This window comes from Durio zibethinus, chromosome 16 (genome assembly GCF_047325235.1).
Source record: "Durio zibethinus cultivar Kanyao isolate XHJ-2024 chromosome 16, ASM4732523v1, whole genome shotgun sequence".
Taxonomy (NCBI): domain Eukaryota; kingdom Viridiplantae; phylum Streptophyta; class Magnoliopsida; order Malvales; family Malvaceae; genus Durio; species Durio zibethinus.
Window position 1 is genome coordinate 5,230,160 of NC_143177.1, and position 13,089 is coordinate 5,243,248.

Here is a 13,089-nt window from a genome sequence, read left to right on the forward strand (position 1 = left end):
CAACCTAAAGTCTTCAAAGTGAATGTCCGTGAATTCTAAGCTCAATGAAGTTAGGACCAGGTAAGTTTATGAGTGATTACTGATGTAACTTATGTGTTTAATGCTATATTTTACCATGACTTAGTGGCCTATTATTGTCTAAGCTGATGTGGAACTTGTGATTTTTTTTTTTTTGGATTGGAATTTGATTTTTGACCTAACACATGGTTGACTTGGTGTGTCATAGGTGTTTAACTAATGTGGGTAGACAAAATGATTAATTTTCCCTTTTATTGTTTGAAAATGACATTTAATTAGGAGAAAAAAAAAAGGTGATAAAACTCAAAGCTGGTAATGTAAAGGGTCATCCTCAATAACCACTTTAAACAAGTGGCATGATCTAAAGTGTTCATCTTATCCTTTTGTTGGCTATATAAAGGGCCTTTTGGGGCTTTCATCTCTCACTTTATAGCCTTTTTGCTCTCGTGCCATTCTATTTTTACACATCTACAAACTTTCTAGTTCTCTTTCAATCGACTTTCTTGTCTTCAGCTAGTTTGATAAGTTTTTTTTTTCCTTTAATTATGTCTTTTGATTCAAGTTCTAAGAGTTTTAGGGTACAACTAAGGGAAGGTTAGCTCAATCATCAAGGTTTGAATGATGAAGTCCCTTTTATGATTGCAGGAAGAGATTATACCCAAGCTGCTTCTTGATTAAATCCAATGTCTATTATTGATCAATAACAAGTTAAAGATAATGTTCATGCCAATGGAAAGCAAGTCTTTATAGGGTGGATGAGCTTTTTACTGTAATAGATCATGATCTTCAAAATCCACCAACCCCAATATTAAAAGTTAGTTTAGCTCATCTGACTGACATTTATTCTTTTTTTCATTCTTTTTCTTGCCCTTACCCTTACCTTTCTTCTTCTTGTTCTCTCCCTCACCTTTTTTTTTTTTCTTATCTCTCTATCTTTAAGCTTTTGTTTTTATTTTTTCTCGACTTCTATTTAAGCTAACCTTAGATTCTAGCCTTGGTCTAGCTTTTAAGTCGAAGGAGTCTCCTGTTCCTTATTCATCTTCTTTTTCATATAAAGGAAATAAGAATTTTACTCTTGCTCTTATTTGAACATTGGTCCTGTTACTTTTACTAAAGATGAGTCATCTGATGATGAGACTTCTGAGAGTGAGCAAGCTATAGACAAGTAAATAAAGGGGGGCCAATCAAGTTGAGGAAGGATATGTAGGTAAAGGTAAGGATAAACTTGCCTCAAGTGGTGATGTATATGACCTCGTTTTCTTTTATACGCCTTACAACTTAGGTATAACCTCAAAATATGTGATGTAGAGCTTAAAGGGTAAGGCTAGTCCTGACAAGTGTCTTACTATGTGCTCAGTACATCATTTTCATGGTTTGAAAGTCAAATTTGATCTTCCTAAAATGGGGTGCAATATAGTACCATCGACCACCAAGTACCAAGTTATTACTCCTTTAGACGCAAACAAGATTTGATGTTTCCTTTATATTATGTCATTGTTAACTTTTTTTTTTATAATTTAACTATCACTCAGCTTATCTTAATTTTTTTTTGATACATTATAGGTTTTATAACTCTTTGTAGGGGGCTGAAGTTAGGCCCTACCTTTCTTTTGTTTAAAATTTTTTTTGGACTTAAGAAGCATCCTTAAGATAAAAGCTAGTTCTATATAGCAGTTTAGCCGATGAAGAAAATCTTTGCTAATTATTTGAACTCAATAAAGGGTTGGAAGCTGCTCTTTTTATGTATAAAAAAAATAATGATCAGAGAAAGCCTAATGTATAGGAAATAAACAATGGACTTGGAATTTTTTAAGAAGTTTAGGTTAGTCCCTTGATGACTGCAAAACTAGAAGCCTTGGATGCAATAATGAACTTTCTTTAGAGGGGGCAGTTGGTTCTAGATTCAAAAGAGCTAACCTCTCTTTTTGCTATCAAGAAGGTTAAGTATTGGGTAGGTTTGAAGTAACTTCACATGATGTTTGTTCTAAAAAATTTTTCTAACTTTTAGTTCAATTTTTTATGTAGACATTTCATCCTAAATGAGAGATTTTGAATTCACTCGCTTTCTCTATACCTCGAAGTCCAAGAAACAAGGTAAAGCTCTTATTTAGCATAATCAACCCTACTTTTCTTCAACCTCCTTTCAACCCAATCGTGCCCCAAAAAAGGTAAAAATAATAGCCTAAAGGGAGAAGCCCTCCAAAAAATAGAGGACTAAGGCCCATCTTATTAGTTTGAGCACTAGATTATAGCTTATCTCAAAGTAAATGGCAATAAATATAGAGTTCGACTCCATTAAGAACCCTTTTGAGGACCCCAAGGTGGTAAGAAAGATCACTAAAGTAACCTTCACAAAAAAAAGTCAATATCTTTAAGTTCGGTCAAAACTTATTTTATTTTTTATATTTTTACTTTTTCTAAAGGCTGACCTTGGTTATTATTTTATGAAGTTTCAGATAGCTCATTTCTACTATCTTCCACACGGTGAGACAAGGCCTATTCACTGCTTGTTAGGCTTTGGTGTACTATTATAAAATCGAGCAAGATCTAAAAGATTATGCTCAGGATTTACACCTATCATAGAGTCCCACAAAAAGACTAAAGCCTTTTTAGTCAAGGTAAAAAATGATAAGAAAGAGCTTAATAAGAAAATAAAAGATTCAACTTCTAAGCTTCAAGTTATGTCCCTACATAAAGGCACAGTTGAGTCACTCCAACAATAAGCTAACTTCAAACTTAATGATGCTTTAGCTGAGGTAGTAAGGTTAAAGTTAGAGTTAGAGGCTAAAAAGAAAACCAAGCAACATGTGGTTGATGAATTCTTGGCCTCCCCAGAATTTTATGATATGTAAAGGAAGTTTGCTCAAAGCCAAGTCTTTGGTGCTTTCAACTTGGTGAATGAGGAGCTTCAGTTCCATTTTGTTGACTTGAACCTCAACTTCTTTGATGTTAGGCTCGACAACATTAAGTCTTGACAAGCTCTTGTTACTGAAGCTGCCAAGGATAAGGATGACGCTAAGCTTGAGGTTGAGGTCAATGCCACTTTTAAAGCTGAAGTTAGGGCTAGTGAGGTTCAAACAGCCACTAAGGAGTAAATGTGGATGTTGAAGAGGCTTGAGGGGGAGTTCTCTCTTTTTGTTTGTGTTTTAATAATTTTTTTTTGTAAACTTTTGTTGATAACAATGTTTTTCTCTAAGAACATGTTTTTTGTAAATATCTTAGAAAAGATTTTGTAAACATGACCAAATTCTGTTAACAAAGATTTTATCATAGAAATGAAATAGAAATATATTTTTTGTCTAAGTTTTAGTTCTGTATTTTTTATTTTTTACTTTATAATATGTTTTTATTACATATAATTGCTCAAATCTTAGCTCAGATAAGATGAGCCGATCAATTTGATTGAATAAATTAACTAAAAAATCTAATCTATTGATTAAACAATTACTTATACATCAATTTTAAATATATTCCTAAAATCAATTTCAGGACTTTAGCAGCTCTCATGCAATAATTTCTTACAAGTGTTAGATTGGTTTGTGACCTTGATTAATGTCCAAGCTGCACACTAAGTATGATCTAAGTAAGGTTAAACCTTTTATTCAATTTTGAAATTGCATAATACAAGTCTGACCTCAGCTTTACACCCTTTAACTATTAGTAGATTTTGAGATTGTCCTATCCATGTCCTTAGTATAGGATTACCATTCATATCCTACAATATGTAGGCCGCATTATGGATGACCTTTTTAACTATGTAGAGGCCTTCCTAATTTGAGTCCAACTTCCCACCATGGTCAACAACTCTTAAAGCTTATACTTTTTTAAATACCAAGTCACTTTTCTTGATATCCTTACATTAGATCCTTTTATTGTAAAAATTAGATACTTTTTATTGATAAGCTGATATTTTAGTTAAGGCTATGTCCTTTTGTTCATTAGCCAAGTCCAAATTAGCCCTAAAGGCTTCCTTATTCTCTTCTATAGATCTAAACTTAACTCATAGGCTTGAAAGGTTTATCTCCACAAACACAACAGTCTTTAAGGAGTCTCTCTTGTAGGGACCTTAATGGTCATCCTTAGAGCTCATAATATACTGGGTAGCTCATCGACTCACTTGCCTTTAGCTTCGTCTAATTTTTTCTTAAGGGCTTCTAGTATGGTCTTATTGGCTACCTCAGTTTGCCCATTATATTAAAGGTACACAACCGAGGTGAACCTCAAGTCAATGTAGAGGTTGGAACACCACTTCTTGAATCTTGAATTATCGAACTATTTTTTATTGTCCATTATTATAGATCGATGTAGACCAAATCTACATACTATATTCTTCCAAACAAAATTTTCAACTTGAGATTTGGTTATAGTAGCTAGGGCCTCAGTTTTGAGTCACTTTATGAAATAGTCAACTGCTACTAACACAAATCTCCTATACCCTGTGGTCAAGGTGAAAGGGCCAAGTACAACCATTTTTCATTGCATTAAAGGCCAAGATTGATGATAAGAATTAATTCAGTTGATGGGAGGTGTTGTATATATGTAAATCTTTGGCATTTATCACATTTCTTCACCAAGTTAGTTACATCTTTTATGATGGTTGGCCAATAATAACCTTATTAAAGTACTTTACAAGACAGTGGCCAAGGTCTGAGATTACTATCACAAATTCTTTTATAGATTTCTCTAAGCATATAATTTACTACTTTTTCATCTACACATCTTACATAAAATAAGCTAAAATATTTTTTATACAGTTTTTCATTGATCCAGGTGTATTGAGAAGCTTTCCTTACCAAAGCCTCAACTCAAACTTTATTTACGGGTAAATCACTAGTCATCAAATAAGTTTAGATTGGAGTCATCCATGACTCTTTTTCTTCAATTTGGCCTACCAATTTCTCATCAATGTTTTTCTTTGTTAACTCTTCCACCAAGACATGAGCTGAGCTACCAATTGCTATTTCATATGCCAGTTTAGATAGCGAGTCAGACAAAGTTTTTTTTGACCTTGGATTTTTTTACCTTGACCATGGATAATGTAATCAAGTGAACTAACGCCATGTCCAAATACTTTCTTATTCTTTTTTTTTTTTTTAGCTTTGAACTCTCTATTTATTTAGCTGACCATAAGTTGGTAACACTATACATAATAATGCTTTTTTATATTCAGCTCAGTAATAAATCTTAGTCTAACAATTAATGCCTCATATTCAGCTTCATTATTAGAAACTTTGAATCCAAACTTTAAAGCGTATTAAAATTGTAGGTCTTTTACACTGATCAAGATTAGGCTGGCCTCACTTCTTTGATTAATATCTTACCTATAACAAAAAGCTTCCATATTTCTTTTTCTTTGATGTCATCATCAATTTCTCTGAACTGTTCATCAATCTGAGCTAAGGTGCATTTAATGAGAAAATTAGCTAACACCTACAACTTCAAAGCTGACTTAAGGAGTATATGTAAGTCATATTCACTAAGCTCTACTATCCATTTGATTAATCTTTTTGATAATTTTAGCTTTTATAGCATTTGCCAAAATGGTTGGTTAATTAGAATAATGATTATATGAGCTTGGAAATATGGCCTATGCTTTTTGGTTGACGTGACAACTACGTAAGCTAATTTTTCTATCCTAGTGTAGTTTATTTTGAACTCTATTAGAACTTTGTCAACAAAATATACAGGTCTTTACCTTTCTTTTTCTTTTCTGACTAGTACTGAATTGATTGCTTAGTTGGTTGTAGTGATATATAGATATAAAACTTCATAGGGCCTTGGCTTAGAGAGGTTAGGGGAAGAAGAAAAGAATTCTTTCAGCTTTTCAAATGCTTTTTGACAATAAGATATCCATCTAAATTTTAAGATTTTCTTAAAGATTTTGAAGAATGACAAGTAATGATCTATCAATCTAGACATAAATATGCTCTAAACGGTTATTTTTTTAGTTAGCCTCTGCACTTTCTTTACTGAGGTCAGTGTTTTTTGGTGTTTGCCTTTATGCCTTTTTGTTAATTATGTAACCTAGGAATTTTCTTAATGTGACCCGAAAAGCACATTTGCTTGGTTAAGCTTCATGTTGTACCTCCTAAGAGTGTTAAAAATTTTCTCTAGATATTTCAAATGCTTATTCAATTTCTTACTCTTTATAATCATGTTATCTACATATAATTTCATATTTTGACCAATCTGATCCTTAAAGACTTTGTTAACCAGTTTTAGGTAGCTTACTCTTACATTTTTCAAGTTAAAAGTTATGGCCTTATAGCAATATAAGCCTTTTTCAATGATAAAGGCTATTTTTTCCTTATCCTATTTCAACATTTTAATCTAATATAGCCAGAGTCAGCATCCATAAAGCTGAGTAGGCCATACTTGACACTACAATCAACCAGCTGATCTATGTCAAGTAGAAAAAAACTGTCTTTCGGGCAAACTCTATTGAGGTTGGTAAAATCACGCATATTTTTCATTTTTCGCTATTCTTTTTTACCATTACTACATTGGCAATCCAGTTAAAGTAATGGGTCTCCTTAATAAAGTCTACTTTCAGTAGTTTGTCAACCTTTTCCTCTATTACCTTCTACCTCTTTGGGGTAAAGGTTTTTTTCTTTTACGAAATTAGTTTCACATTTAGATCAATGTGTAATCTGTGGACCATTACTCGAGATCTATGCTGGGTATATAAAGTGGGGTCCAAGCAAATAGGTTAGTGTTATCTTTTAAAAGTTGAATTAATTACTCTTTATGATTGAGCTTCATTCTAATTTGCATATGTTTTTCAAAGTTATTTTCCTAGAACAATATAGAGACAAGGTCTTCTATTGGTTCTACTCGATTTTCATCGATCTTTGGTCTTTGATCAATTCAAAATTTACAAAAGTTTTGTAACATGTATAGTTACGAAGCATAGGGGCTCAAAGCGGCTTTGAAGCACGTTTTTTTTTCTTTTCAGTTTCATGTTGCTTCTTACTAAGGCTGTCTTGCTTTGCGTCTTCAAATTCCCTAACCTTTACCCCAATCACATCTATTTTCTCTGTTTTCTTGAATTTTGCTAAATTGTTAGTTTTCTTTCTAGTCCTTCTTTTTATTATTGTCACATAATATTATCACGTCATGGACTGGTCTTCTTTGACCTCCCTTACTCCGTTTAAGGTCAAAAACTTAATCTTCAGATAAGGAGTTAAGCCGATTAATCTCATAACAAATTGGCTAGGTCGACTTAGGATCATGTTAAATGCAAAGGGAACATCAATTACCATAAATTCTATGATCAAGGTGATGTTTTTCAGCTTGGTGCCAAATGTTATTAGTAGCTTAATACCTCTCTTTACTAGTACTTGGTCATTCCTAAAACTGATCAAAGTGGTAATGAATGGCTTCAACATTTCTTCCTTGATGCCTATCATCAACATAATGGCATAATACAGCACATCAATCGAGCTCCTTTTATCAAATAGGATCCTCCCCACCATATGGTTATACACTATGGTAGTGACCACAATTATTTCATTGTGTGAGAACTAGATCCCTTCCAAATCTTTCAAGCTTAAAGAGATTGGCTTGTCTTTCCAATTTTTCTCTTTCTTGGCCAAAGACCCAATGGTCATAACTACCCCTATACCAAACTTCCTCTTAGCCGAGATAAAGCTCTCATAAGTTATCACATTAAGGATACCTGTAATTGGCCTATTATATATAGCTCAACCTTCATCTTCTTCTTGCTCTTTTCTTTAGTTTTCACTTCCTTAATTTTCTTCTTCTCTATCCTTTTGATTCCTTTATGCCTATGCTTTGTGGTTACCCTTTCCCTAATTCAGTTTACCCTAACCTTGTCTTGTTCAGTCCACAAATTTGCCCAATTGAGCTTTTCTAATTAGAGTTTCATTCTTTAGGTCGATGCAATCTTTTTTGTTATGACTAATGGCTCAGTGGAAACTACATTTTTTTTGTCAAATCTGTTCTTGCATTTTACCTAAGTGGCATTAGCCATCTGAGCTCGAAGTCCCTTTCTATATGCATCAAAATCTTCTCTTTGAAGGTTTTTAGTGTTGTGTATAGTTCTTTTGCCTGTTTGAGCTCTTAGCCTTAGGGTACCTTGGTTGTTTCTCTATTAAGAGAGGACTATAGATTTTTTCCTTTTTTTATAGTCGAGGAGGAAGGTGAGCCTCTCTCATCTTAAGTTTTCATTGTAGCTTTAGCATTTTTTTTTTTTGTCGACGAGTAGCATATCGTCTAATGTCTTTAGCAGTTCTAAAGAGAGTGTGAGCTTCATATGGTACTCTTTGTCATTGAATCTATTGGTCAGGGAAACAATTGCTGCAGTTTATTCTAAATCTTTTATTTTGAGGACTTCTGTGTTAAAATACATTACATAGTCTTTTTAAAGACTCATTTCTGCCCTGGTGGATTGGCATAAAGCTCAAGGTAGTCGTATTTGTTCTTCTACTGCTCACAAATTGGAACAAGAAAATGTGACTAAGCTTTCCAAAAATTGTGATGGACCTTAACTTTAAATTGTAGTACCAAGATTGAGCTGCCCTTTTGAGTGTGGTAGCTAGTCATTTGCATATAAGTGCTTCATTTGCCCTTTGCATCATCATGTTAGTTCAGTAAAGCTTTAAATGGTCAAAAAGGCTAGTAGTACTATCATAAGTCTCTAAGGTCAACAATTTTTAAGGGCATAGTTTTGTCAATCTCTTTGATAAAGGGCGACGTTTTTAAAAATTTGATCTCGTCCTCAAAGGCAACAACCATTCCTTTCAACTCCTTCTCCATGGTCTCCATTATAGCTTCTAGGTCTCTTTCGGTTAGGGCTTTAAGTTGAAGGTGAGGGATTTTGGGGTAGCCTAATGGTCAATCTTGTAGTCAGGATGACTTAGTAGGCCAACCTGACCTGGATGCTAATCATCCACTCAAGGAATGACAAGTCAACATCAAAGAGGGTCCTTTGGGTAGGTTAATGAAGTGGTTGAGCTGATATGTACTATGCATGTTAGGTCAGTCCAAAAGTCATAAATGTCCTTGGTTGTCTACTAGCAGTCTCTAATGAAAAAAAAGATCACTTTGCCCTTTTAACCCAAAAATACCCGTAACAAAATTGAAAAAGCATGCTCGATGTTTTGATTTTTGAATTACCACAACAGGTAGTCAATTGCTAAAAAAGGGAAGGTGATGTCCTAAGGCAAATTTTCATACAACGGTTGATTTCTTCTAAAGCTAGTCAGCTCCTCTAGGCTAATTTACGAAAAACAGTCGATTGCTTCATAAATCAGTTGATTGCTCATGCCTAACTTTTGCTAAAAAATCACTCGAAAGTTAGTGACTGATTAATCGTGAACAATTGCTACGGCAGTCCGCTGCTCTTGCTAGCCGTCTGTTCTAGTCAAGTTTCACTTCAACGCTATTTTTGGTAATATATATCATAAATAAGAGCAGATTGCTCCATATAACAGTTGATTGCTCATAACTAACTTTTGGTAAAAAAATCACTCAAAAGTTAGTGACAGATTTATTCATGAGCAATTGCTACAGCAGTCCGCTGCTCCTTCTAGTAGCAGATAGGGCAGCTCTCAGCTCTTGTCAAGTTTCACATCTATATATAAAGAGATATGCATATTTCCTGCAACATTCTAAATTTCTGCATTAAAATTCAAAACGGAAATCCTTGAGAATCTCTACATCAAAATCCTAAACGGAAATCCTTGAGAATCTTTTACTTTCAAAAAAATAACTCTACTTCGTTTAGACATGTAAAGCAAACAAGCGATAGTTGGCCAACAAATTGTTTTAAACTATAATAACACACCTCAAAGTTTAATAAGCGGCAAAACCAAATCAAATTTCCAAACCATTGTTCTCTTCAGAACTCATCTGCAAATGACACGCCAAGGAGAAAGAATTATGTAAATGTTGTAGAAATAAGAACAAGATGAAGAAGAATTTGAATGTGTTTCCTGCGAGAGAAACTAGAATACTAGTAAAAACCAAGTTGAACAATTCGGAAAGCTCTTTAAGCTATTACCTCTAATTTCTTGTCTAGGAAAGCAATATATAATGGGGTTGAATAGTCAACATGTACGATTAAGTTTATCTTTTATTGATCAACATTCAGCTCTTCTTCATTAATATTCTAGCTACTGTTTGGATCTTTGGGAATCAACCTTATCAGAAAGCTGCTGTTGTTGATTCAAGGAACCCACACCAACTCTCTGCTGCCCCATCTGCTGGTAAAACTGGCTAAAACCTTGAGAATTCGACACTCCAAAATGCGGATCTTGCGAAAGCCCAAGCTCCAAAGCTGGAACCTGCTGATTACTGCCATTGAGCAGCGACGAAAAACTCACAAAACCCATATTCATATTTGGAAATTCAAGCCCATGTAGCCAGTATTTTGAAATATTATTGGAGTTTTCGCTGCCAAAATTTGATGCTGCTGTGGATTGCTCTGAACTTTGAGCAAACCCTGATCCAATTCCATTAATAGAAGACCATGCCCCACTTGGAATGTAAGATCTTCCTAAATTTCCACTCATCACTGATAAGTTGTTCCTATCTATGGACCCGATAGCAGGCCCCAGTCCTTGGATTTTTGTATGCAAACCTGCTGAAACAGAGTTCCCCTGCTCGCAAACAGAGGCTCCAGCTGTCGCCAGTGCTGAAGCAGGAATAGTCCCGGTTCCAGTAGCTGCTATGATCGATGGTTCTGATTGCTGCAATAGCCACTGAATCGTCTCTCCATCGGATTTGTGACCTAATTCTCGTGTCAATTGAAAAATCCTGGCTGCGCATAGAGCTGGTATCCTTATTCTTCTACCTCTCCCGTCTACTTTCTTGTGCCTATCTTTATTTGAGCTTCTCTTGGGTGCTAGTTGTTTCTTGTTATCATCTTTGCTTGCAATCATGATTTGGAAATTTTTTATTTCTGCAGGCTTCTTGTTCTCTGCTGCGTCTGCTTTTTGTGAAGAGTCAAGAAGGTGGGCACCTCTTAGTGGATGATGATTTGAGCCATTAGGTTCCATGTAAACAGGAGAAAAAGGAATTATGGGGTCTCCTTGATTGGAAAAGGTGACCTCAATTGGACTTTGCTTCTTACCCTTTCAATGTAATTGCTAAATGTTTTCGCTTAGCATTCAAATATTGGAGCCACACAAAGTTTCAATGAAGTTACCACTCTGATTTTATGACACCACAACGCAAAAGTTAAAACTCGTGTATTAGTTGTTCTAAAAAAACAATCGTGTACTAATTTACACCGTTAATGTTAACAAACAAATAAAGTAATACAAATAATTATAGTCTTAACATATTTCATTTAGGTTAAAAATATCATTAACCCTTCAACTGTAATTATTTTTGAAAATGGTTATTTAATTATTAATTTTTTAATATAATCACTTAAGTTGGAGCAAGTATTTTTTTTGTTATTCAACCGTTAATTTCTAACGATATTTCAGTGTGCTGACAAGTCATGTGGTATTATTGATGTATAATTATAAATTTTGAAAAAAAAATAAGAAATTGAAAAATAAAAAATGAATTATATTTAGATCATTTAATTTTTTTTAATAATTTTATTTTGATCAATTAATTTTGAAAATTTATAATTTGATTACTAACAATTAAGTTCTCAAATTTTATAAAAAAATAGAAATAAGTATTTGTTATTTTGATTGTATGGAATTAAATTATAAAATTTTTATTTTATTGTAATTATATCATTTAAATTTAAAAAATTGATGAATTTTATCCATTTTGCCAAAATCTCTAAAATAACATTATTTCAAATCTTTGTTATTCAGCCCAACCGAAAAATTCAAGTAAATATTTCATATTTCATAATGTTAGGGTTCTAATTACAATGAAAGTTCATAGTTTTGATTTTATGCAATAAAACATTAAAGGATATATAGATAACATAAATTTATTATAATTAGAATCTTAACATTATAAAATATAAAATTTATTAATATTTTTGTCTCCATTATTAGTGGCTTTTTGTTAGTGTGAATTTATAATGATTTTAACATCAATGTTTTTTAAATTTAATATAATAAATTATTTTATAATTACCTATTGAAATATAGATAATACTCAAATAAGTCATTAAATTTAAAAAAAATATATTCAATATTTTTTTTGCATGAAATTAAATTATGAACATTTATTTTATTATAATTATATCATTTAGATTTTAAAAATATATAAATATTAATCAATTACCAAAATTACTAAAATATGATTACTTGAACTATTTGTTATTCAATTAATCCAAATAAATTCAAGTATTTTAAATCTTACAATTTTGTTACTAATGTTTTTGAAATTATTAATATTAGTATCTATCATCGTTTACGTAACTTTGTAATGATTTAATTATCAATGGTTTATGAAATTTAATAATAAATTATTTTATTATTTCTGCTATGTATGTTTCTTTTAATCCTTTTTCACATGAAATTAAAGCTATAAACATTCATTGTAATTAGAATATTAACATCATATTATTTTAAGAGAAAAAAAAAACCTTAAAATTATCAAATATGAAATATTTATTGAAATTTATTTGGATGAGTTGAATGAGAAAGATTTAAAATAATGTTAGTTTAGCAAGTTTGATAATAGGATAATGTTCATCCATTTTCGAATCTAAATGATATCATTATAATAAAAAAAAAATTTGTAATTTGATTCAACGCAGTAAAATTTTCAAATGTTTATTTCTAATTTTTTTATAAAATTTGAAGGCTTATTTATTAATTATCAAATTATAAATTTTCAAATTTTAATGATTGAAATAGAAATTATTAAAAAGTTGAGTGATAAGAATGTAATTCGTCTCTACTTTTTAGTTTTTAAAATTTATAATACTATGATAACAATTTTATGTAGTATGATAGATGATATGATAATGTTATTTAACATTTGAAAGTTAATGTGATATTATCATATTAACACGTCGTTAAATATTAATAATTAAATAATAAAAAATATATATATTTAAACTTAAATTATTAAATTAAAAAAATTAATAATAAAGTGATCATTTAAAAAAGAAATCACAACTGGTTA

The 13,089-nt window shown here is 32.0% G+C and overlaps 1 protein-coding gene across 2 annotated transcripts; it reads right to left on the minus strand.

Annotated features, from left to right (window-relative positions):
• Positions 1-9,618: 9,618 nt before the first annotated feature.
• LOC111298493 (transcription factor TCP20-like) lies at positions 9,619-11,130 on the minus strand. 2 transcript variants are annotated; one of them, XM_022893210.2, is made up of 2 exons: positions 10,182-11,130; positions 9,619-9,891 (listed from the first exon to the last, which is right to left on the minus strand). In XM_022893210.2, exons 1-2 carry the CDS (start codon positions 11,037-11,039, stop codon positions 9,856-9,858), a joined length of 894 nt encoding a protein of 297 aa, XP_022748945.1. In that variant the 5' UTR covers positions 11,040-11,130; the 3' UTR covers positions 9,619-9,855. The 2 variants fall into 2 exon arrangements, 1 of the variants encoding a protein (XP_022748945.1); XR_016328595.1 differs by having other exon boundaries at positions 9,620-9,891; positions 10,043-11,127.
• Between the last annotated feature and the right edge of the window lie 1,959 nt (positions 11,131-13,089).